The sequence below is a fragment of the Nematostella vectensis genome, chromosome 3 (assembly GCF_932526225.1).
Source record: "Nematostella vectensis chromosome 3, jaNemVect1.1, whole genome shotgun sequence".
Classification (NCBI taxonomy): domain Eukaryota; kingdom Metazoa; phylum Cnidaria; class Anthozoa; order Actiniaria; family Edwardsiidae; genus Nematostella; species Nematostella vectensis.
The window spans coordinates 4,588,005-4,614,189 of NC_064036.1; the positions used below are offsets into that span (position 1 = coordinate 4,588,005).

General features: G+C 38.8%; 2 protein-coding genes and 1 long non-coding RNA gene across 4 annotated transcripts; all 3 read left to right on the forward strand.

Annotated features, from left to right (window-relative positions):
- The first annotated feature begins 149 nt into the window (after positions 1-149).
- On the forward strand, positions 150-13,925 carry LOC5512621 (alpha-enolase). Of its 2 annotated transcripts, XM_032382061.2 has the most exons (18): positions 177-280; positions 1,164-1,301; positions 1,400-1,486; positions 2,225-2,320; positions 3,121-3,249; positions 3,517-3,584; positions 6,019-6,160; positions 8,292-8,381; positions 8,454-8,510; positions 10,008-10,088; positions 10,175-10,239; positions 10,556-10,610; positions 11,453-11,537; positions 11,675-11,704; positions 11,779-11,865; positions 11,940-12,048; positions 12,587-12,645; positions 13,691-13,925. In XM_032382061.2, exons 2-18 carry the CDS (start codon positions 1,184-1,186, stop codon positions 13,755-13,757), a joined length of 1,425 nt encoding a protein of 474 aa, XP_032237952.2. In that variant the 5' UTR covers positions 177-280; positions 1,164-1,183; the 3' UTR covers positions 13,758-13,925. The 2 variants fall into 2 exon arrangements, with proteins under 2 accessions (XP_001632906.1, XP_032237952.2); XM_001632856.3 differs by lacking the exon at positions 1,164-1,301 and having other exon boundaries at positions 150-280.
- Positions 3,591-5,474, forward strand: LOC125561143. The gene is made up of 2 exons (XR_007307152.1): positions 3,591-3,924; positions 4,240-5,474. It is a non-coding gene; the product is annotated as an uncharacterized LOC125561143 (long non-coding RNA).
- Positions 13,926-15,152: 1,227 nt separating the features above from the next.
- Positions 15,153-25,655, forward strand: LOC5512622 (guanine nucleotide-binding protein subunit beta-1). The gene is made up of 10 exons (XM_001632857.3): positions 15,153-15,501; positions 20,266-20,411; positions 20,774-20,837; positions 21,185-21,260; positions 21,631-21,717; positions 22,229-22,295; positions 23,145-23,274; positions 23,630-23,701; positions 23,827-23,904; positions 24,617-25,655. Exons 1-10 carry the CDS (start codon positions 15,445-15,447, stop codon positions 24,860-24,862), a joined length of 1,023 nt encoding a protein of 340 aa, XP_001632907.2. The 5' UTR covers positions 15,153-15,444; the 3' UTR covers positions 24,863-25,655.
- The last annotated feature ends 530 nt before the right edge of the window (positions 25,656-26,185 follow it).

Below are 26,185 nucleotides of genomic sequence, written 5' to 3' on the forward strand. Positions count from 1 at the left end.
ATACAAAATTGCTTTATTGCAGAATATCATTCCTACAATTTCTCATTAGCATCAGGTACACATATTTTTTTCTTGATCAACGCAAACTGACATCATGCAATGTGTAACGAGAGATATTATTGGTAGATGGCCATCTGCTGGTATGAGATCAGCCAATCAGAAGGGCGGTTTTAGGATAAACCTGGGCTGGGACTTGCTCACTCTCTCTCTTGTCTTGTCAGAGGGTGGCGAGTCGCTTTCATTCCATTTGTCCCTGTATTTGAGCTCCCAAAATCTTCAGGTAATGTCCTTAAATTTAGCTATAACACCTCCTACTTCCTAATTGATTAGCGTAAGCATCAGGTTTATTGGAGTTGCACTTTTTGGCAAGCTATGATCGAAATTACTTTTCGTGATAAATTACACCGACTGTCGATGACAAATTTTGACGATCTGGTTTGCATTCAAACCTCTGGAACTCCCTTTATATAGCATTACATGCCTACAAATAGTTTTTGATGCTTATGTTATAGGTTAGGTAGCTTGTGTTAGGAGAAAAGTGAAAGCAATGTGATCTTTCCTGCTCATTTCGCCTTTGCTTTACTACTGAGAAGAAATCTAATAAATTTTAACTTGGCAAAAACTCTTAAAAGGAATGTACGGATTATTTGATATCTTAAAACAACTGTCGACATTTATATGTAATTATAGAGGTGTGTATTTTCAAGTTTGAGAATCATGCAACTTTGCATGCACCTTTGTTGACATTGTTTTCCCAGAGGAATAGAAGAATTTCGAAAACAACCAATCACTGATCCCCTTCTACTAATATACTGTGATGACAAACAAAAACTTACTTAGTCTTACTTAGTTTGAATCTTCTGTCCCTAGTATATATGTAATCTGTTACCTTTAAACAAAAACATAATTCTTTACGAAGAAAAGAAAGAAAAATATTCATCACTGTGAAACCCCACTCCCAGGGTGCAGCAGAATGGCATCTCGCTGGACAGCTTTGTAGGTTGAAGTTAAGAAGAGTTCCATATATTTCCTGTTAACGATAACCTGCTCGATAAAGACAGTTTAGTGGGTCCCAAATTACTAAGGGTGATGGAAAATTGCTAGGGCGCTTAGGGAGACAGAGGTGTGTCGTAGACTTGATCTGTATGTTCCCCTTGTTCTAGGCGCGCTGTTGCACTGGCATATGGTTCTGCAGCGACTATTTAGGCCCTTCAGCCCAACGCTAAAGAATTTGATTGGGCAATCAAATCGATTTGTTCTTTTGAACTGTCGTATGATCTCAACAGCTAGTCCTTCTAAAGGTGAATATGTAAAGCTTCCTGCTTAAGTTATTAACTTAAAGGAAACTTTTACTGGGAATTAGAAAAAAAGGCTTATGGCTATTAACTTTGTTCTCTAGGAATGCCTGTCTCAAAAGTGCATGCCCGTGAGATTTTCGACAGCCGTGGAAATCCCACAGTTGAAGTAGAAGTAACAACTGAGAAAGGTAACATAGTGATCAAAATAAGATTCTTGAAGTTGCATTTCATACTTCAACACAATCTCAGTAAATAAGGGATCCATAAGACTATCACAATATAGCCAGTAACATGTTATGGCTAAGCTCAGCTGATGTTATGACAGGAGTTTGTTGTGTATATATGTTTATTTGTTCTATAATGATATTGCTGTCCCCCTTCACATAATACCTACAGTTCTTCAGAATTTAATGGCAGCATATGGTTTCCAGTGCTGTAGCACCCATATGTTGCTGGGTCGAAGTTCAAAACAGCATTTTTTGTGGTTGGACTTTTCATTTTAAAATCACTTTTGGGTGCTGTGAGATTAAATAAACTGAATAAAATGATCTTTTTGTTAAAGGCCCATAAGCAACCAAAGATACATCAGATCGAGGCTCTATTTTAGCGCTGTGCTAAACAACAATGGGTTTTTAAGTTATGTAGTTTCATTTTCATTTAGAATATAGTCTTTGAGTATTACTGAGTATATTAGTGAGTGTATTAGTGAAAAGTTACACTTCCCTGTGTCTTGCTTCTCCCCCCATTTTTGAAAAGAGGCCTTTTTGTGGGTGGGGATAAGCCTGTTATACCAGTCTGTGTATCATGACCCCGTCCCTTCCCCAGTATTTTGAGGCTGCTACGGTAATGGGCTCAAATATGTTATGCCGCTGATTTGCAACCTATCACTTACTTTTATTTATTATGCCGTTCCTTTTCTGTCCCAGGGACATTCCGTGCGGCTGTCCCATCAGGTGCTTCTACTGGTATCTATGAAGCTCTTGAGCTCAGAGACAAGGATGCCTCAAAGTTTCTTGGAAAAGGTGAAAATTAGAACAATCGGAACTTTATTCATATGTGATGGCTCATTGAAATATGTAACATATAAAGTCACTGTATTCTTGTAAAATCACAAAAAAAAAAAACCTATATCACAAGCTATATGCAACTCTTATTGACTGAGTACTTGGGCTGTACAGGAACTTATGGAGCTGAGATTAATCTATTGTTTTATGTCTCAAGAGCCTAAGCAAACAACAAAATATTTCATTCAACATTTGATTGTTTTTCACAAACAGTTTGTGTTGTTTCTGAGTAAGTAATATGGGGATGTAGGACCAGCTAATCAAGCAACAAGAGGACCCATATAACCCTGGCTATATACCATATATAGTTGAGGTTCGCAGGCATAAATATGTTTTTGGTCTCACTCTGGTTCATGTTAAAATGTATCCTGAGAAGGGCCAAAAACATGCTTATGCCCAAAAACCTCAACTCATTTCTATTAGTTATTATAACTTTATAGGGCATTAAATAATTAATAAAGTTTTTTTTCGTCCAAAAAAGCTTTTGAGTGGGGTAAGATGTGTAATAGCCCGCTGATTTGTTCATTTTAGCCCGTTAAATGCACAATGCCCTATAAAGTTATTATAATAATGTGCATTAATTGCTCCACACAAACTTTCTGTGATTACAGCCTAAGCAATAAAAGAATCAATGGACCTTTTTGTTGAGTCGTCATATGTAATTATATAGGGAGCTTCCTTCTATTTTAAGCCTCTCTGGTCTAGTGCTGATAAGGGTAATTCATAACTAATTTGTCTGTATATATGACTGCAAACAGGTGTTTCCCAAGCTGTGAACAATGTCAACACCATCATTGGGCCTGCATTGGTATCAAAGAATGTTGATGTCACTGCCCAGGAAGACATTGACAACATGATGTTGCAACTCGATGGAACAGAGAACAAAGGTAACAGGGGCGTTGCCAGGGGGTGGCCCAGCTAGCCTCCTCCTAGCAGCCAAAAATACAGTAAATTTATTAGATATTTTCTTAAATACAGGAGAAAATGCCTTGAAAGGGTCATTTGGCCCCCTGTTAATAATTCTAGCTACACCGCATTGCAAAACATTAAAACTCAGATAGTAAACAGGATGCAGAATACTGCAAAACTGGTTCTCCATGATAGAACCATAAACCCTATTGAATGGCTGTATGCCATCTTTATTTTTTTGACAGCCAAACTTGGTGCCAACGCCATACTTGGTGTCTCGTTAGCCATCTGCAAAGCAGGCGCTGCCCATAAGGTAGGCTTCATCACTGACCTTAGTGTTGCCCATAAGGTAAACTACACCACTGACCTTGGTGTTGTCTATAAGGTTAACTACACCACTGACCTTAGGGTTACCCATTAGGAGACCACACATTGGTAAAACTTTTTTTAGGGTGTACTGATCTTAGTGTTGCCCATAAGGTAGACTGAACCTTGGTGAAACTCCCTGGGTGTACTGCCCTTAGTGTTGCCCATAAGGTAGACAACCTTGATGAAGCTCCCTTAAGTGTGTACTGCCCTTAGTAATGCCCATAAGGTAGACAACCCTGATGAAACTCCCTTAAGTGTGTACTGCCCTTAGTGTTGCCCATAAGGTAGACAACCTTGATGAAAGACCTTAGTGTTGCCCACAACACGAACTATACCACTGACCTTAATGTTGCCCATAAGGTAGACTACACCACTGACTATAGTGTTGCCCATAAGGTAGGCTATACCACTGACCTGAGTGTTGCCCATAAGGTAGACTGAACCTTGATGAAACTCCCTGGGTGTACTGCCCTTAGTCTTGCCCATAAGGTAGACAACCTTGATGAAACTCCCTTAAGTGTGTACTGCCCTTAGTGTGTCCTGCCCTTAGTGTTGCCCTTAAGGTAGACTACACCATTGACCTTAGTGTTGCCCATAAGGTATACTACACCACTGACCTTAGTGTTGCCCACAAGACAAACTATACCACTGACCTTAATGTTGACCATAAGGTAGGCTACACCACTGAACTTAGTGTTGCCCATAAGGTAAACTACACCACTGAACTTGGTGTTGCCCATAAGGTAGGCTACACCACTGACCTTAGTGTTGCCCATAAAGTAGGCTACACCACTGACCTTAGTGTTGCCCATAAGGTAGGCTACACCACTGACCTTAGTGTTGCCCATAAAGTAGGCTACACCACTGACCTTAGTGTTGCCCATAAGGTAGGCTACACCACTGACCTTAGTGTTGCCCATAAAGTAGGCTACACCACTGACCTTTGTTGCCCATAAAGTAGGCTACACCACTGACCTTAGTGTTGGCCATAAGGTAGACTACACCACTGACCTTAGTGTTGCACATAAAGTAGGCTACACTACTGACCTTGTGTTGCCCATAAGGTAGACTACACCACTGACCTTAGTGTTGCCCATAGGTAGACTGAACCTTAATGAAACTCCCTTAAGTGTGAACTGACTTTAGTGTTGCCCATAAGGTAGACTAAACCATGATGAAACTCCCTGGGTGTACTGACTTTAGTGTTGCCAATAAGGTAGACTACACCTTGATGAAACTTGGTTTCTTTACCCTTATCCTACCAAAGACAAGTTATCTCATTTCTTCGGGCCATGTTTTTCAGTGCCAAAGACAAGTTATCTTATTTTTATATTAACTTAGTTTTTTATATTAACAAGTAGAGTCACCTGATCTTTACCCTGGGTATTGTTTGAATGTCAGGAAATCAACCAATCATTTTTTCAGATGATGTGATGTGATGGTATTTGTGGTCACGTTACGATTTTATATTCCTTGTACTATTTCTGTTATTATCCAGGAAAATGGTTCTTCAATCAAAACTTTTAACCTTCTAAAGCAGTGGAAGTAGCCAAAATTTGTGTACTGCTTTATATAGCTTGTAGATCACACCAAACTCAGAGCTAATATCCTCCCGCTCGCTCTTGTGGAAAATAAACCAATGGGAATATCCCCTATATAATGAATGTTTAGTTTTTAGATACTGTCTGGATATCACCTGCTAGTATCTAGAAATTCTATGTCTTAAGGAGATTCGATACTGTTTCTCAAGCCCTAAACTACCCAGTGAATCTTTGTATATCTTCTTGTCGATCGTAAGCTTTAGGTGCCATTCTGGGGACTATTTAATACTTTCAAAATAAAGAAAATGAACTTTTTTTGCTTTTTAGCCACCAAATAGTTCTAGTTCTTGTAGAATACAATTAAGATATTTATTCATAGATACATGACACATGGTTTGACGTGGCCAAATAGTTTGACGTTCTGATCCATGTAGCAAAAGATACAAGTTGTGATTCACTTGGTGGTTGGGGACTTGGGAAACAGTACCAAATCTCCTTAAACGCGAAACAGCGCTATAAAAAGGATAGGGACGCCCCCTTTTCACCCCTCGAGAAGTTTGAAATCGGAACCAACATGGCAGACTAGCCGTGAGGCAGAGTAGTAGACACAAAATTTCATAATAAAACTCTGAATGCCTCTTTTAAAACCCAAATTACTTCCTCATCTTTCTCAACTTAATGTTTCTTTTTACCTTTGTTAGTTTATATGGAACCAAATATTAGATTTCAATAAGAAAATCTGATACAGCTTGACAGCTGAGCGACAACTGAAGGTGTGGCTGCCCTGGGCACGCTCCTTTTTTTAACAGTGAGGCAAATCGTGTTTTTTTTTTCCAGGGAGTTCCTTTGTACAAATACATTGCAGGTCTGGCTGGAAATAACCAGGTTATTCTACCAGTCCCAGCATTCAATGTTATCAATGGTGGTAGCCATGCTGGTAATAAGCTGGCCATGCAAGAGTTTATGCTTCTGCCAACAGGTGTGTGAGCTGTTTTGATCTCCACTACACTACACAGCATTAAATATATGACAAAGTGGTCCAACAAACCACAAAAAATCCCTGAAAAATACCATGGATAGAAACTGAATTCCATACCGTAAATGATATAATAAACACCCCCTATCTAAAAAAAAACTATCTAATGAACGATCCCCTTAGCTTACAAGTTTGCATTTAACACCCTCTCTAACAAGTGCCCCACTCTTTAAAACGCCCCCCCCCCCCCCCCTACCCTACCCCTAACGACATAGGAATTCCGGTAATATATATCAAATTTAAAGCCCCATTGGCAACCAAAGTGATTGTTGTTTTAAATAGCGTTATTGTCTTGCAAGCAATTTGATTGGAGGACAATAATACACATAATTATTCACTACTGACACTCGAGGTGCTAATCTTGTTTTTGCCGGTAAAGAAAGCCACAGTAATTAGGAAGACAAGAACATAACATAACAGAGAAACGACCAAGCAATGCGTACTTCAAGTTACGGATCATAAACATTAAAGATTAATATCATCAGGAAAGATGTTGTTTTATTCCACGCGATCACTCAAACTCAAAACTGTTCTTTGTTTTATAACTGATAAGTACTATAACCTGTTATTAAAACTCTGGGTTAATAACCATGAAGCAAGAAGTCAAGGAGAATTATATGCCGAACACATATGAAGTATATATTTCGCTGCTATGATTTGCAATTTTGACTCATGTCAAAACTTCTACATATTGTTTGTTCCTCTTGCATTTACAGGGTTGCATCGAGGCTCACCTTTCAATCAAACTTGCTATTCTCATTCCCTCTATATGTGAATAGGTGGCTCAGAGTCTAAAAGCCTTTGACTTCCAGGAAAACTAAACTCAAATTAAACCCTTTGTAGTCGTTGTGATTGTTATCACACAATGTGTCCAAGATTTCCTATAGGCAAGATACTGGCATCGACATTAATGTGTATACTCATAAAATGCAAAAGGAATTCTGTATTGTTCTTGAATGTCAGTGAATGATTAACACAAGTTTCACGAACCTTTTTATACATACTTCAATTTCCCATGACCTTCGGCTCGAGGTGGTAAAACCGCTTTCATATGACATTGCATAAATGCCTGCATATAGATAAATCTCAGAATTATTTGCCAGGTATTGTTGTAAAACGATAGAATAATAACTATTTAAATCTTTGAGCCGCATATCGACAATTATAACACGATTTTAACAACGATAGAAGAGGTTTGTGAGAAGTTTGAAACAATTTGTTGACTTTCTTTTTTTAGCATAGCACTAAAATAGAGCCTCAATCTGATGTAGGCTTGGCTGCTTATGGGCTTTTAATTGCCTTCTCTTGCTTAATCAACACTGGTAAGCAAGTAGCAACTTGCTCAATGTCGAGAAGCACTTGCTGCGCAGGATATAGAACTGTACTGCACTTAAGTTTGTTAATAGTTTATAGTCTATAAAGAACACCCCTAATAAATGCCTGCTATCTATTAAATGCCCCCCTTGGACCATCAAAATTATAGAAATTCCACAGGTTATTAGATCATTCACGTTACCCTCCTAACTAGACCTCACTTCACTTCTCAAAAACCAATGCATAGCAACATGACTGCACATCATGGAAAAGTATAAAGAAAAGTATATTTTTTTAATGCAAGGTCAATTGTTAAACCCCAAAAATACCAGCCATCATTTTCTCTACACACAAGGATATCCCAGAGAAATTCTGAAAAACTAAGAACATGCATCCCCCCCCCCCCCCCCCCAGCCCCAATTGTGCTAATATCTGAGAACCTTTTACACCTGAGACTGTACTTAGGGATCTTGTAAAGTTTAAATTATTGTCCCTTTCCATGATACATGAATTATCTTTGTTTTTGTAGAATTTCCTTTTTGAGTTGGCCCTAACCCATAACCTGCCTCTTTCCAAAGTTTTCTCCGATTTTTTTTTTTTTTTTAACTTTACAAGATCCCAAGCACTTGCTTCAATTATCTTTCTGAAGATTTACCAGTGTAGTGCCTAGGACAGGACTTTTCAATCAATACAGTCATGCTTCCTGATAAATAGAGTTTTTTTGTAGCACCAGAGCATAAAGCATGTTTTTTTTTTTCAGGGGCATCTAATTTCCGCGAAGCGATGCGCATGGGTGCTGAAATATATCAGAACCTGAAAAAAGTAGTTAAAGAAAAGTATGGCATTGATGGTGAGAGAATTTTTGATTTTATCTTTATTTTCTGATAAACCTCATGAATGAATGATTTGTTGTCTTTGATAGCCACCAATGTTGGAGATGAGGGAGGTTTTGCCCCAAACATCCAAGATAACAAAGAAGGTTTGTTCCCTTTTCAGTTTGCTCAAATTTGTAAGAATTAGCTACATTAGGATCACGATTTATATTAAGTTTTTTTCCGTCAGATGAATCACTTATGCTGTTTGCTTTCCTAATTGCCTTAGACAAACTGTAGAATTTGTGCAATACAGCAACCTTTCATGTTGGTTTAATGAAAAAAATATATAATGAAAATAAAGATTTGGACAAAAAGGTCACTGTTTGTTGGGGGGTAGCCCCCCCCCCCCCCCCCCCTCCTGCACTGGCAAAATGCTCAAAATTGCTCAACAAGCATGTTTTTTTTTTTAATGGGTGACAGTGCTTGATAGGGGAACCTAAAATGGTGTTAGGTTGGCCATTTGGTACCCTGGTTCCAGAGCCTTATGTGTCTCTCTATTTAGTGACCAGTGAGGTTGAGAAAAGGCTCTGGCCTCTTAAAGCACTATTTCGACTTCTGCCTCACTTCCATGTTAACGTTTTGTGATTAGCATGTGTCAGTTTCACGTGGTGCTACCTTGGATGTAAACATCTCTTTGCTCGGGAATCGAATTCTCGAATATGAAAAGCGTATGAACACCCAATTTAAAAGCAACAACATTCATCTGAAAACCCATGGGATCATTACTGTAGAATTAGTGACAAGAATATGCCCATAGGAGGTGGAGAATATAACATTTTCTTGGGAAAGCGCTTCAAGGAGGAGAAAATCGCGGATAAGCTCGCAGTTATCCTCGGAACGAGTCTATCAAAGAACTCAAGAGGCAAATAACCAGTACAATTGCTTGCTTGGGATAGTTGAATCCAATATCGTTGAGGCGAGAGCAAACGCCGGGAATAAGCTCAGAAACTCAGCGATTTCCTGTAGCCGGTCGGCAGCACAAAGAAGACATCTCTCCGCTTGATTAACTCGTAAAGAGACTCCTCTTGAACAAACTTTGCATTTTTAATACTGGTAAATCTTGTAACTAATTCGAACTGAGCACTATTAAAATTACGATCAAAATAATCTATCGCTCGTCTACTTCGTTCGTTTAGATGTTTGTAATTGCGAACAATAAGAATTAAAAACCGGTTTTGACCTTTTGAACTTGAAGCGAAAATACAATAGAAAACTGTCAGAATTTCTTGATTCCAATGACCACACATTAATTGGCCAATCAGCGACCAAGTTCAGATTCTGAACCTAGCAGAAGTCGAAATTACGCTTCGAGAGGCAAGAGCCTCGTCTCAACCTTGCTGGCCACTAAATAGAGAGACGCTCGAGGCTCTGAGACCAGGGTAGCCATTTGGGGGAAAACCCCCTAAATGACCCAGTTTGCCATACTATGTTTCTCTTATTTTTCACTATATTTCTCTTTATTTTTCTACATCTACTCAAGTGTGTAAAAACCTTAGAATCTAGCCTTCTGCAGTTCTTTTGATTCCACAGAACCATCCCTGGATATTGTAATATCCATGCTTATATGTTATACTGAAAAGTCTTATTTGTCTTGTTCTCAGGCCTGGAGCTATTGAAGGTGGCAATTGAGAAGGCAGGCTATACTGGCAAGATTAGCATTGGCATGGATGTAGCAGCTTCAGGTTACTTATTTACAGAGTCTCCTCAATGTTTTGAGTTTTCCCTTATTCGTGTTTATAGAAACATGATGATGTTTTATTATATTTAGAGTTCCACAAGGAAGGAAAATATGATCTGGATTTCAAGAACAAAAACTCAGATCCTTCAAAATGGGTATGTCCTACTGTATGGTATTGTTTGAGACCAGTATTCACACCATTTATGTTGTGTTTATTTCAAGCAAACAATGGGAACGTGTGCTGTCACTGTTTGCTGTCCTTCTGCAAATTGCAGTTATTCTTCTGTTTCAATTATTAGTCTTACAACAAGTTGTACCATCCTTGACCAAGCTTCAGTTTTAGCCATCTTCTTTTGTGCCTATTTCTCCTGGTTGATGTTGCATGGAACCACCACTTGTCAGCCTTTCCTCCTAAAAAACTCTGAGAAATATTCAATGTTCCATATAAAAATCACGAATTGTTTTGTGCAGATCTCAGCTGATGATCTTGCTGCAATGTACAAGGACTTCATCTCTCAATACCCAGGTAACAACTTTGTCTTCAGTATTATGTACAGTGGTAAATCATATGAAGGGTTTTTTTTGTATGCTTATGGCTAGTGTAGGAGCAGGATAGACTTTGTCAATGCCTTTTTGTATGTGCAATGAAAAGTAGGCGTACCGGTGGAGGTGCCCACCCATTCTTCTTTTAACTATAGGTAGGGCTGTTTGCTATTAAACATTTGCTACAATAAAGTAACAAAAAAGTAATGTTTATACAGTATAGGGACTTTCCTTGCTAGAACAATTATTTTATCACTTGATATGGATATTATTTATTGTTTTCTTGTAATGGTGCCTCACAGTGGAAAAACAAATAACCAAGCTTATGCCCTAATGAATAGCAATATTTTTTTTGTCCTATTTTCAAAGAACATGAGAATTTCCTCGAGTAGATAAAGAAAGGTTTTGGAGTTTTTTACTTTATTGACAAGCTTTTTTAGTAAATGTTTTGTTTCTTTTTTTTTAGTTTAATAACCGTCATATCTAGAATTAAATCTTTCACTAATATACTGTACCCAGAACCTGGTAATTACAAAGATCTTTGAAAAAAGATTGGTGGTCTTTGGTGGGTTATTTTGTAAGCAGCGGGATTCTTTTAGGATTTTTGATTTGCATGTGCAAGAAATGTGTGCGGTAGCAATTGTGGCCACTGTCCTGAAGACCATTTCAATTTTTTTCCTTCTTTCATCATGAACACTGTGCTTATTTTGCTAAATGCCAATGATTTTGTTGATACTCCCAGAATGAGGTAAAATATAGTAGTGAAGGGAATGCCCCCCTCAATATTTGGCAGAACTGTTTGATATTATTATTATTTTTTTGTAGTGGTGTCTATTGAAGATGCCTTTGACCAAGATCATTGGGATGCATGGAGCAAGCTGACTGGCAATGTTGATATCCAGATTGTAGGGTAAGGCCAATGAAGAAATCGTTGAGCTACTGTAGCTACATCATCCCTTCTTTCCCCTCAAAATTTTGAATGGCTTTTTCTAGAATCCAGTTTGATTTTTGTCACATTTTTAATTCGATTTTTGTGTGTGTTTCTAGGGATGATCTGACAGTAACAAACCCAAAACGGTGAGAATAACACAATAGGACGTCTTTTAAAATAATTGTTGGAATGAAGTTTTCCACTTTCCACTTGTCCACAGTATCCAGACGGCCATTGAGAAGAAAGCTTGCAATTGCCTACTACTGAAGGTCAACCAGATTGGATCAGTTACCGAGTCCATCAAGGCGTTAGTAGATATCCAACAATGTACTTTATTTAAGTGTTCTTTTATTTGAAGCTGACATAGAATATCCATCTCAGGTGTAAGCTTGCCCAGTCTAATGGCTGGGGAGTGATGGTGAGTCACCGCAGTGGGGAAACAGAAGACACATTCATTGCTGACCTGGTGGTTGGTCTATGTGCAGGGCAGGTAAGTCATTTGCTAATCTCAATGTTTCTTGCTCTCTGGAATGTGTACATGCTTGGTGTATGTATGACAATTAAATTTAGTACATTCAAGTTTATCTACAGCTTGTCTGAAGCTTTTCTACTGTAGTTATACTGTACATCACAACCACTAGAGCTTTCCAACTCAAAGCTGCTCCGAGGCATAAACAATTAACCCATTGAGCCCTCATTGACCTCACAACCAAAAAAAAATCATTAATAAATACACCGAGATCAAAATACTCAGGCATCAGTCAAAGGGATATGAATGGTCTTGAAGCTATGCATCCAACCAAGGTGATAGCTACTACTCTTCGGCCAAAAAATTGCTCAAGTTGTTAGACAAATTTTAAAGCAAACAAGGAAAAATAACAGAAGCACTGTCGGAATGATTGGATATTGCTGACTGGGAGCATGGTGTTTCCTTTTGATGAGCTGTTTTTTGGTCTGTTTTCTTTGCAAATTTAGCTCGTAAATGGCCAGTGGTCAATGGGTTAATGAGCTTGTTTGATTCGTTTTAGATCAAAACAGGTGCCCCATGCAGATCTGAGAGACTTGCCAAGTACAACCAGCTTCTCAGGTACAGAAATGAAACTTCCTTCCTATGTTTAGCCCTTTTTTTTTATCCTGTTATCTACAGTGTGGTGTTTCTAGTTTCACTGTATTTGCAAGGCTAGAAGTAATCAATGTTTGCAGTAGCGGCTAAAATAAGATATAATGGTACTATTTGTTTGGGAGGGGGAGATGATCTGTTATATGTATCAATGATTCCTCGGATCAAAATCACACCAGACCGCCCTACATGATGGTGATGACTGTAATTGTGATGGTAGTCCCCTTGCATTGATGATATTTCCGAGGTGTTGGTAAGGGTTGCCCACATGATGGTGTTTGATGACCATCGTAGTTACACCCTGTAATGGTGATGGTAACCCTCTTGAAACACACTTCTCATGAAGGAGACGGTGACACCCATGCTATCATTGGTGGTGTTAGCGACACCTATGATTGTGATACCTTGTGATGATAATCCCCTTGAATATACTTCTCACGATGTTGGTGTTGGTGACGTCTTTAGTGATGCTTCTGATAGTAAGGCCAGTGGTAGTGATGCTGATGCTGATGTTGTAGCCAGTAATGATGGTACCACCAACTGGTTGTGTGTTCAGAGATCGTGGCACCTTAATGTTGACCCTCATGTCTGTTATGGTACAGGTAGCCCAGGCAATGATTGCTCGTTCGTAGCTCGGAATTCGGCTGTTCTGAGAGGGAACGAGTAAAGCGTTTTTTTGTGAAATGTTGTCAATAAAATTGAACGTAAATTTGATAACAACAAGGCATCTTCTAAATTTTAAGGCAATTTTATTGACAACTTTTCACACACACAAAAAAAAACCGCTCTACTCGTCCCCTCTCAGAACAGCCGAATTCCGAGCTACGAACAAGCAACCATTGCCTGGGCTAACTGTATGGTTATGGTGACCATTATGGTGATAACGGTGATAGTATTTATGTTAGCAGTTGTGATTGCAATAACCAATTAGTTGCATTGTAATTGATAGTGGCAACGGGAAATGTTTTTGCGTGATGGGTTGATGCAACCTCACAAGTATTTTCAATTGCAGAATCGAGGAAGAGTTGGGAGCTGATGCCAAGTACGCAGGCGCAAAGTTTAGACACCCTCTCAAGTGAGCCTGCAATGAGCGGAGAGGCTGGCCGACATGAGAGAGATTGTAGCGACGTTTCTATTCAATAGATAATTTCTGTAGGATAACAAAACAAAATTAAGTAATATGTAAGACTACCCTACCAAAAATTGAAGGTTTTAAGGTTATTGTATTAAATGTGTTGTTGCTGTTATTTATTTATTACTTAAATTGTAAGAACATACCTCATCTCCTCCCCCCCCCCCCCCCCCCCCTTCGCATGGCCACATTTAATAGAGTAAGTACGCAGCTGCTTTGTCTCCTATTATCTTTGTTCTACAAAGGAGTTCTTTTGTCTCTATTCTTCTCGTTTTTTGTGTCGAGGTGTGGATATTGTTCATTTGCCCAATCAAATTGCAGCTTGTAAGAGCTGCGTACTGACCCATTTAATAAGGACCTCCCCTTTATCGCTTAAAGCGCGTGGCCCTGTCGGTCCGTCTACGCGACGTCAAACCCACGGAAAACGATCAGAACGCCGGGGACTGGATTGTAAAGTACCGGAAGGATTCGCCAGCGCTCATTTGTTCATTTTGACAGGAAAATACCAGTTTCTTAATCGATTGAGAACACAACTGTATTTACAATAAACTGAAACGACAGTAAAATGTCGTTATACGGTACAATCATGGAGGGGCTTTCATAATGTTACATTATTCAGGTGATGCTTATGTTGAGATCCTTTTTAGGGAGAGAGTAAGGGATTCCAAAATTTGGGAGAGGGAGGGTTATTTAAAGGAGGGCGCTTATTCGAACCATTACGGTATTTCTTTTTGTCTGTAAAGATCAACCATCAAAATGTAGAGCTACCAAACTGACTGCGGTCTAGAGAAACTACACACAGGGTAGGGTAAATCGATAAAGATGCTTTTCCTAAAATTAGAAAACAATGTAATTGATGTGGTGCGTTCTCCGGCGTGAAAAAAAGTATCGTGCAGGGAAAAATGTAACCTCTCCATCAGATATCCAATGTTCGGCGGTGGCCCTCTCATGGTCCTTCCATAGTCGAGTGGGAGGCTCTTCCGATCCCCACTCCCCAAGGCTACGGGCCTGAAAAACCCATCCCCGATCCTCAGCTGAGGGAATGCCGTGGGCATTTCTGAGCCTCGTGATAATAGCCCTCTGGAACGCGGTATGGCCTGAAATCGGGGTTCCTTTCAGGAGAACTGCGACTAATAAAAAAAATGTATATATAAAAAACATGAAACAAATACAACGAAAGAATTATAAAAGGCGCGGGAAATTTCAAGAAAGCTGGAAAGTTTTCTCGGCTTTCTACGAGTTTCTTTGTATTTGGGGTGTACACTGGCGTTGCCCAGGGCATATACCCTCCCCTTACTAGTTCCAAGTCCTTTTTGCCCGCTTTACGGGGCGGCCGCGGTGTGTTTTCAGGGCCAAGGCCTTGGGTTGCAAATCCGCCAAAGTTGACCCCACCCAGCGCTATAACAGGGCCGAACCGATGCCGCTAAAATACAGCCAAAACGAACCTTAAAGTACTACATCTTGAATCTTTGACTGCAGTAGACTGTGAAGAAAGCCCTAACGCTCAACCAAGCTCGTTGGATTGGAGTTTGAACGAGTTTTGGTGCGGCGAGAGCATTCTTGACGTTCAGCTTGGTCGCTTTGGTTCGTCGTTTCAACAGCGTTCATTTGGTTTTTGAGCCTTACTGGTGACCATGAGTGAACTAGAGCAGCTAAGGCAAGAATCCGAGGCTTTGAAATGCCAGATTCGGGTAAGTGGATGCCATAGAATCACAGGGAAATACATCAGGGTAAAATCGGAAGCTTTCGACTCGATTTTGTCCTGTTTAGTTTGTATCGCGTTCGCTAAAGCTTTCGGTGAGCCCTCAATGCCAAGCATCGTTCTATTTTCTTCCCAGTAATGCTGATAGCTTTGATCTCAGGCCTTGTAACGACCCTTCTATCACTTATAACAGGAAAATGTACCTTTATAAGTCGAAGGAATCGTGTTTTAGTGGATTAAAAGCGACCTAGGGCCGATGTGTTTAGCAATGACAGTTTGTGAGCGATCACCTTGTGTAGCTCTCACCGCCGCTAGCCTTTCGACTAACACCTAAGAATTAAGGAAATTCCGATTATTTCGCTTCTTTCAAAGTTAATGCTGGCGCTTATTCGATCGTTGTATCAGTAGGAACACTAGTATGGCCAGTCAGTAGCGAATCATGAAAGGAAATCTCTGGTTTACGGTGCAAGTACCCGATCTGTGTTTATATGGGAAGGCAGATGTTAGTTCGTTTCCCACAGGCAAAATACTTCCTTTACCATCTCGAAAATCCTAAATCCAAACCTAAACCGCATTCCCACTTGCATCCATCGCTTTTTATAAGCTCAGTTAAGGTATGTATTTGATTTATTCTTGAAAACCTCCCGGAATATCGATCGGGCTTACGAAATGAACAAGAAGATACTGTGTTTCATGGAGGATCTGGGCTGTTTTGTTTTCATGCCAACAAGATTGCTAGTTTTGTCTCGATCGCATTTAGTCTGGAAATGTTTATTTCTGTAAATGTTGCCCTTCGAGACATCCCAGAAAGCTTTAATGTTAGCGAGATTACGCTGGAAAGGAAACACACCGATCGAACGTTTGATCGGCCAGTCGGGAAGACTTAGCCCTTTGTTCACTCAGACTCGTGATCAATTTCACTTCATGGCCTCGTTGCGTTTTTTTTTTCTTGGCTTTTTAAATCCCTAATAGTTCAGTGTCAAACCAGGTTTTTTGCTCTCTCATATGTGCATTTTTCGGTTCTGTTAGTCCACTCATCGCGTTTATCATACCCAAAATGAGAAAGGGGGAATAGATTGGAGTTGTCGAAATAAACAAAGCTTTTCGTAGCTGCTTAGTCTAGTGCCCTTTGAAGTGAGAGGAATGAATGCGAATTTGGTGAAGAATTATTCGATCCCACAGCATTTTTGGTGCTTATATCTCTTTAGCTCTTCTCAAAACAGAACTATCAGTGTTTGTTTTATGGATTTCGCATTTTTAGGCAAGAAACACGGCCCATTTTTGTCGTCTTATGCAAAGCGTGCTAGATCACGCCAAGACTTGTCCATGGCGTGTAGCCCTGACCCTTAGACGGAGATCTCTACGTGTTTTCTAAATGTCCGCGATACTAAACTATTACAAAATCAAGTTTAGAAGTAGCGAGGCGCTCTTCGTGTGTTTCTGTGGCCTTTTTTAGCTTCAGATGATGGTAAAACCCAAAGCAAACGCTTGCTTTACAGAGCGATTTAGTTCCCGGTGGCGTGGTCGCTCGAAAGCTACAACTCGACAATGGCAATACCAAACACAATACAGTATGGTATTTATGTTTTTTTTTTTCGCTTTTGTGTTTCAGTTTTCGCTGACTGCTCTAAGCTTTTCCCTCTGTCGAAAAATGTAGCTGTTCAGATATTAAGTAAACATAGAAGGAGCGAGTCAAAGGCGTAGTTGCTAGGGGCGTATGGTTTGCCATTTCGAACCGAGATTCACACGTTTTTCTTGATTTACTGCCTATTCTCTTGCACTCCTTGTACACCCGTAGAATTAAAATTTTAGGCGTATGCGTGTTTCATTCTATTGTAGACCTGTGGTTGCCTACATTTAACGTTGACTATACCAACCTTGAAGTATTTTTAAGAGTCCACGTCACAGTTTGAAATCTTTTACATCGGCGATGAACTATGCAGAATTTGTTTGTATGCTAAAATGTTTTTGCGGTCGAGAGCCGATCTAGCAAATATAACTCCCTAGTATATAGTTGGAAAAACTGCGATAAGCTTTGTAAGTTGCAATGTTACGCTTCAGAGGATAAAGTTTACCCATTTGTACTTGGTAGACAAAAAAGCAATCAGTAATTTTATTAGCAACATTGAGTGTGTCTTGACGTTTCGTAGGGCCCTCGACCCTCGCTATATTTTGTTTTGTTGACTACATTTTGGCATGGTTGTGCATTTGGTTATAGTGTAAGGAATTGTACTTCTAAGTCAGTTAAGTTTTTATTCCATCGAAAACAAAATAAAAATAAAGGTTATTCCTGTTACGCCAGGTTTCTAAGTTCTTTTCAGCAACCTCACTTAACCACAACCGGCCATTGGATTCTACTGATTTCATCAATCGTTGCCTCTACAGGAGCATGCTTTGGTAACCTTTAGAGACTGTTTTATTAACACAAAAATGTTAAACCAATTCCTCAATATATAGGATTGGAAAATCCTTTGTTTATACCCTTACCTTACCATAACCTTAGATGTATATATATTTATGACTAACATAAAAAACACACACCACGTGAATGACATTGATTTTGTTACAGCAGACATGTACAATTTTTGAAGCCAGCAACTCCATCTATTTAAATCACTAGACCAACTAAAAGGCATTATTCTTACAAGCTTTGGTTGAAAATTACATTTTTGTTTTCCCTTTATAATGCATATATTTTTGAGCTAGTTAATGTTTTATCTGGATGATCTGGATGATTTTAAATGATGCTGACAGTGCTGTTTGTTTCTGTTCTTTCTTTCCCATAATCATCAACTTAATTGAGATGTTGCCTTGCCCTTTAATGTTCTTTGTTGCAAAGACCTGTACACTTGCTTTTTAAATTTGGGTTTGGTTTACATAGCTGACAACCCAACTTGGACAGAAATCTTGTGAAATAGGGTGAAACACAGTGGATATGTGAAATAAATAAAGAGCCTATGCGGGTGAATACAGAGGATGTATGAGCATTCTCTCAAAAATTAGTCTTGTGATAAGGTCCAAAATCTTGTGACAACCGCCTAATGTGGGTGAGATGTTGCCTTGCCCTTTAATGTTTTTTGTTGCAAAGACCTGTACACTTGCTTTTTAAATTTGGGTTTGGTTTACATAGCTGACAACCCAACTTGGACAGAAATCTTGTGAAATCGTGTGAAACACAGTGGATATGTGAAATAAATAAAGAGCCAATGCGGGTGAATACAGAGAATGTATGAGCATTCTCTCAAAAATTAGTCTTGTGATAAGGTCCAAAATCTTGTGACAACCGCCTAATGTGGGTGAGTTGACAGCTATGGGTTTAGGCTTTACTCCATTTCAGGTGTGCTCTGTGCTAAACAGGTCACTGATATTTTTCAGATATTTTTTCCACAAGACTAGCCTTGGCTGTAAAGTCATTTGCAAAAAGTGCCAGTATTGCTTTACATAACAGCATTGCAATGCATTGCTGGTATGGTAGTGTTGGTGCTATTTGCTGACCTGACTGGTAGGTGTTTTGAAGTAGTTGGCTGATATGTCCTTTCTTGTTGTCAACCAAGAATTAAAATGCTATGATGTTGGCATTGTTTACGCTGGGCTTTGGTCGCAAAATTTCTAGTCTATTTCAGTGTTGGGCAAAATGTTTTGTACCCATTTTGACTACTTTTTGTGAATTTTGTGTTCTCCTCATGTACATAAAAACATTTTATGTCAACTCATTTGAACAACACATACCATCACATATGAGATGGTGCTGATCTGTATGTAATAACAGGATTACAAAGCATTTATAATATTTGTTGTTAACAAATGCTTTGTTATTATAATAGAAGAAACACCCATTTCTGTTTCTCCATGAAAGAAACACTTTGTTTAAGTCTTTCGTAACGTCCTCAGACACCCGTAAAATATAGACCCAAAAAGTCAGAAATGCAAACTAAACATCACCAGACCCAAAGGCATAGGCGACCATTAAAAGGGCATCTAAGCAATGTTATATAATTGACTCCATTGCAAAGAATTAACCTTGATTTATGACCAATTCGTAAACAAATGCTTAAACTCAGAAACATTTCATAGCAAAAAAGGACACGGAAATTCCCAACTACAAATAGAGACCAGCAAAAGCAGATCAAGTCACAAATAGACACCTTTATTGCGCTCCGTCAGTTCCCATTTTACAGCCATCAGCCACAATAATCAATGCTCCATTAGAAGTGAGTATCCATGTTTAGGCTATAATGCTGCCTGCACTGCATTCTGGGAGTCTTGGAAACACCTTCAGAGAGTGGCGGGCAAACTCCTCCCTAATAATCATAACAAATTTTTTTATAAGTCTGTTTCCCCAAAGCCAAACAAAACATTTCCAGGTCCAAGGAACCCGGGATAAGCCTGAAAACAATTTTTTGGTTGGATAGGCTAAGGTTGGGTAGCAAAGATGGCCCACATCGGAGAGTATGAGGCCGTTCACTAGAAAATTCCTTTCTCACTTGGTAAAACCCAAATAATCAACCTCAGCATGCAAACATCAACAAGCACAGCATTAATTGTGCCCAAATAGACTTCATGATGTCCCAAGGCACTCTCCAGATGTGAAAAAAGCTGTAATTTCTTAGCCAGTAAGGGACAAAGATTTTGTTAAACATCTTTCTATGCATTTTTAAGAGACATCCAAGCTGTTTACCTCCATTTACATGAACGACTTCCCCCTTTTCTCATATTTTTAGCATTCTATTTATCTCCTCTTTCATGTTTTCAGGATGCCAGAAAAATTGCTGCTGACACAACCCTGGCTCAAGTGTCTGCAAATATTGATCAAGTGGGAAGAATACAAATGAGAACTCGAAGAACCCTCAGAGGTCATCTTGCAAAAATATATGCTATGCATTGGGGATCAGACTCAAGGTGACTATTGAATGCATAAATTGGTAATGTTTTGTTTTAAGTTACCAGGATTCAAAAATGTTTTTTTTTGGGAAAAAAGCCCATATACTAAAAATTGAGAAGGAGACACAGAAAAAAGAGCCGGCAAAGACCAGAAAACAGCCGGCTATCACCGGCAGGCAGCCGCCATTTTGAACCCTGGTTACCACTCGTTGAAGCTGAGATTGCACAATTGATTAAACACAGAATTTCAGTGCCTTTTGCTTGAATGTTTCTTAAGAAGGTGGTACAATCACTGTAAAACATTGTCTCACATGTTTAGCTGAATTTCTCTCCCACCTCCCTTGGTCTAGGCTAAATTGTCCATGTCTTTGTTTCTACAGAAACTTAGTAAGTGCTTCTCAAGATGGAAAGCTTATAGTGTGGGATTCCTATACAACAAATAAGGTCAGTAGTCATCTACATAACTTGTTGCATTTGTCAATGTCAACTTTGTGTCCATCTTTTATGGGAAATGGCACTAGCAAAAATGGTGCTTCATGGATTAGAATCTTTGTGCTGCCAAAATGTTCACTGGATAATTAAAAAAGGCCATTTGTAATGCTCAAAATGATTTATTTTGTATATTTCTGTTCCTTGCACTTCAAAAGTACAACCAAGCATTTATATTTGCAAAGAAATTAAAAGCTTTTTACTAAGAATGTTAAGGCTCTAATATAAAATTTCCAATTTCTGTGAAAGATTCATACTAGACCTACTAACTAACTACAGAGAATGCTTTACTCCTATTTTAGGTTCATGCAATTCCTTTGCGATCTAGCTGGGTTATGACATGTGCATATGCACCTTCTGGAAGCTTTGTTGCGTGCGGTAAGTTGTAAAAAGGGTAGATTTAGCTTACTTGTTTGTCATGTCACTCTTGTTTCCTGATGTTTTATTTTTTCCTCATAAATTGGGAAATATAACAAAAAGCGACCAAAAATTGTTTGTAATAAGGTAGTTTTGCCTTACTAAACATGGGATATTTAAAAATAAATTACAGTACCAATCTGTTTGGTATCATAAGTTTTGTTTTCCGTTTGCAGAGTTCAATGCTATTATCAAGGCTTCAAGTATTATATATTTTTTCTGAGGCAAAGTTGTATCTAAGCTTTCTAGTTCTCAGTTCACTGTTCAAAGTTCGGTGACAAGTAATTTTTGTGTTGTCGTCCATGATAAATGTGTGTTCTTTTTTATTCAGGTGGTTTGGACAATATCTGCTCAATTTACAGTTTGAAGACAAGGGAAGGAAATGTCAGAGTTAGCAGGGAACTGCCAGGGCATACAGGTGGGAAAATTCATCTGATCCAACATCTACTACATTCACATCATTACTAAAACATGACCCTGGACAATACAGAACAAATTTGTAGATACTAAGAAAACCAAGAATGGTCAACATACCCAAAGAGGTCCATTGAAATTGGGACAAAATTTGCTGTAATGTTCCTCATCATAGGTAATCTTATTGTTTATGGTTGAATTGCTCATCTGCCTCTATCAGAGCCATAGCTGGCCACATAAGATTTTTTTTTTTTTTTTTGGGGGGGGGGGGGGGGCACAATACAGAAACATTAAGAAAATATTGGAGGAGCACAGCCACGCCCCTTCTGGTCATTCCCTTTTGATTTTCAAAGATATTGGGGAGAACATGTGCCCCCAGTGCCCAACCCCCTGCTACGGCCCTATCTATAGTTACAAAGCATTGACTGATCCTTCTGGCCCAGGTTTTTTGTTGCAGCTGGGTCTATTTTTTATGTACAATGCTTTTGATTTAACAAGTGTATGTTTGGTTTCAGGATATCTATCATGCTGTCGCTTTATAGATGACAATCGAATAATAACAAGTTCAGGTGACATGACCTGGTGAGTGTATTTTCTAGTTACCGGATTTCCCGGCATATAATGCACACTTTTTTACTCCCAAAATGACCTCGAAAAACAGGATGCACATTATACATGGAACCCATTGTTCTCAGTATGATAAAGCGGGGAAATCAATAAGAAAATGAGTCGATCCCATTGTAGGCGAGAAAAGTCACAAAACTGCTTAAAAATAACATAGTAAAAGGTATTCCAAACGAATAATATCTTTAATCTCCTCATCATTTGTTTGTAAGAAAATAAGTCCAAAAACATGCCAGAAAACCTGCAATAATTTATGCTTCACTGCAATTATTTATGCTTCCTTCCCTATTTTCTTGTTGTCCACCCTGTTGGAATTTACTCAAACAGTCTCTGCATGTTGTTCAAAATGTTGGTAATCGACATGAATGAACGCATTTCAAACTTCCATGTGAAAGTAAAAATGTAAAGCGATGAGAATAACAGCTTACCTCAATGAACAACCAATTCCAAGCTTTGAACCATTGCTTCAAAACCATTGCCTGTGCTACATGTGGTTACATTGGCCCATTTGCTCCCAAATTAATAGCTTGCAAAATTTGTTAGGCTTTCATGTTGCCACAGATGAGTGTGCTTATATCTTAATTGAGTCACCTCATAAAAAGGCCAGAGGAAACTTGCCTTTTCTTGACCAATCTAGCTTTCTTTGTAATTTTTTATGTCAGTCACTTGCTGTGGCATACCTCACGTTCGTCAGCAACCCCCTCATCACTTCGTGACAGAAGCCTAAAAAAATATGATCCAGTTACTTGATAACCCTTGATAAAAGCAGATTTTCTTATTTTTTTTTTTTTTTTTTTTTTTTTACAGTGCCTTGTGGGACATAGAAACTGGTCAACAGACTTCAACATATTCTGGGCATACTGGTGATGTAATGAGTTTGTCTCTTAATCCTGATAACGAGTCTTTTGTGTCTGGAGCATGTGACGCTTCCGCTAAGGTACGGGACATGACTAAATGCTATTGTATACTTGCAATCACTTACAGAATGCATTTTTTGTTTTATCTATTTCTAATGCATGTATGTCATTTGCTTCATTTAGACTGACTTTATTTTTTAGTGTGATCACTGCCATCAGACACATTTCTTCTTTTTTATTCTGCTTCTTTTCAAACAGTTGATTGTTTGTGCTGTCATTGCAGACATTTAGTTCTGTTCATTACGAAAAAAGAAGAATATTTTTTGTCATAAATTTGTATGTGTATTTTGGAAGATTTGTTAAAAAATGGAATGATGTTTGTATGTAAGGTTACGCCATAACTTAGATTTTAATTGTTTTTATCTTTCATTTTAGTTATGGGACATAAGAGGTGGAACTTGTGTGCAAACATTCACAGGACATGAGTCAGATATCAATGCTGTTGCTGTAAGTATACTTCTCATTTGTCCAGGAGCTTGGCTATCTGTTTTTGTCAAGTGTTGTCACTTTATATACTATAAGTAAAATAAAAGATATACTGTATGTTGAGTGTAATTCGTTTGATTTTGCAGTTTTTCCCAAGTGGCTTTGCATTTGGTACTGGCTCAGATGATGCTACATGCAGATTATTTGATATCAGAGCTGATCAGGTAATGGTGTAATTCATTGAAAAATCTGAAAATTTGTCCCACACTGCACAGCACATTCTCTTTGGTCTTAACTGTCACCTTAAAGAAAGTCGATCAACCACCGTCATTGTTTATGATTGATAATATAAAAGTTTATTTGCAAGAAAACTACAAAATAACAATCTGTGAAGGAAGTCTGATGTTATTGATGATAATTGATTGAAAATTTCTTGGTTAGTCGCCTTAATTAATAAGTGAAAATTGATTCTTTGGGTCCCTCATCATTTAGCGAGAGCATAAAATGGTACTCTGATTGGCCTTCTTTAAAAACTAGTCCTCATCTAGACTATCTTGTCTAGTTAGTACATACTATATGGTCTGAAAACCAGTTTCTTCTTGTTACCTCCTGATTGTGTCCAGCTTTTACTTAAAAATATAAAACCCAGCTAGAGCTTGGATAACTCAAACTCCCTGCTAACTTGAACTGACCTTAAGTTCCCCAGAGGACAATTTTCAGTCATCATTCATATTTTCTATTTGCATATTACTGCAACTCCCTGCTAGCTTTAACTGTTTTTTCGAGGTCTCAATGTTGCATCAGTGTTTTTTTGAGTTGTTTTTCATGATGGTAAGTTCTAGTTATGGTTGGTGGATCTGAAGGCTATCCTGTACCTGAAGAAATCAATATCTATTCCAGGCACAAGGTTAATCAATAGGGATCTTGTAATTCCAGGAACTGATGATGTATTCCCATGACAACATCATCTGTGGTATCACATCTGTTGCATTTTCCAAGAGTGGACGACTGCTTCTGGCTGGATATGATGATTTTAACTGCAATGTGTGGGATACCCTGAAGGGTGAGCGTGCTGGTGTTCTTGCTGGCCATGACAACAGAGTCAGTTGCCTAGGGGTCACAGAAGATGGCATGGCAGTTTCCACCGGTAGCTGGGATAGCTTCCTTAAGATCTGGAATTAGCGTAAGGGGAAGCAGAGGCAAAAGTACTAGTGTTTATATTTTATATATTGTAAGCAAGTTTCCATTGCAATGCATGGGTCCCTTGGTAGGGCTTTGTGTTGCGATTATTGGAAACATATGCTCAGACCAACCATCACAGTACATTTGCAAAGATGAACCAAAATAGCATCAAACTTGACTTATTTGATTTTCCAACGGGGTGAGAGGAAAATATTTTACTTGAGGCTTTTGGCGTCTGCCTTTCAATGTGAAATACCACCCGATCGCTACAAACAACGATTTGCTGTTATCGTCCAAAGCTCTCCTGCTTACCATTTCTCTGATTATTTTAGAACAAAAAAATAACATATTCTAGCATTGCAAGCAATCAAAAAGAAGAAAAAAAGCTGATCAAGTAAAATCTATAAAGAGAGTTTGAAGTTATGTGTTGCTTGTGGTGCCCGGCTCTAGATGCAATATTATGAATACAACACACACAAAAAGGAGTAATTCCAGACGATCAGAAAAGACATGGCCATTATAGTCCGTTATGTCACATTTTCTATTAAGTTTCTCTGTTTGTACCGATGACAGATAACTACATGTGAATATTAACGTTATAAGAACCCGTAAATATAAAGGAAAAGATTGTGTCGTCCCATGAATCCAATTAAATAATTGGCTTAGGCTTACTGTAGGTTTGTTACACGTACTCTCTTTCATGTTGACAGGAATTATTTGTGTCGTTAACCGACTTTATATTGTTTGCGAGATGTGAGTTAATAAATGAATCGTCCAATGTACTACAAATTAACATTCGTCTTCTGTGTTTTATTGCATTCACCTTACAGATGTAATGTGGAATACCCTGGGTTACAGAGGCTCGAGCTCATACCTTCACTAGTAGCCAAGAAAGGCGGGTCAGTAAACGAGTGAAGCTTGAGCCTCTGGCACCCAGGGTAGGTGTGGATAGAATCAGACAAAGCTTCTCCCCTTTGTACAAGAAAAACGTTGAAAAAGAAAGCCATCATAGTTTATAAGTTTTCCCAGGATTTCACAGAATTTTGAAAAGTGAGTGGTTAGATGACCCGGGCATAAATTCGAGATTATTTTGTATAAAGAAAAAAAGGCGTAACATAACACGGAGGGGGATATCTACCCAGTCCAGCGGCTCCAGCCTACTCTAAGGCATCCCCAGGTTTCAAATCGGGCCCCCTGTGCCTGGTAAAAGTTGTGACGTCAGTGGAAAACATCTCTGTGTTCTCGTTCATATAAAACCCCTGGGCTGCCTAGTTGTTCAACCCCCAAGAACAGAAAACTGTGGAAGAAAGTCTAGGGACTACT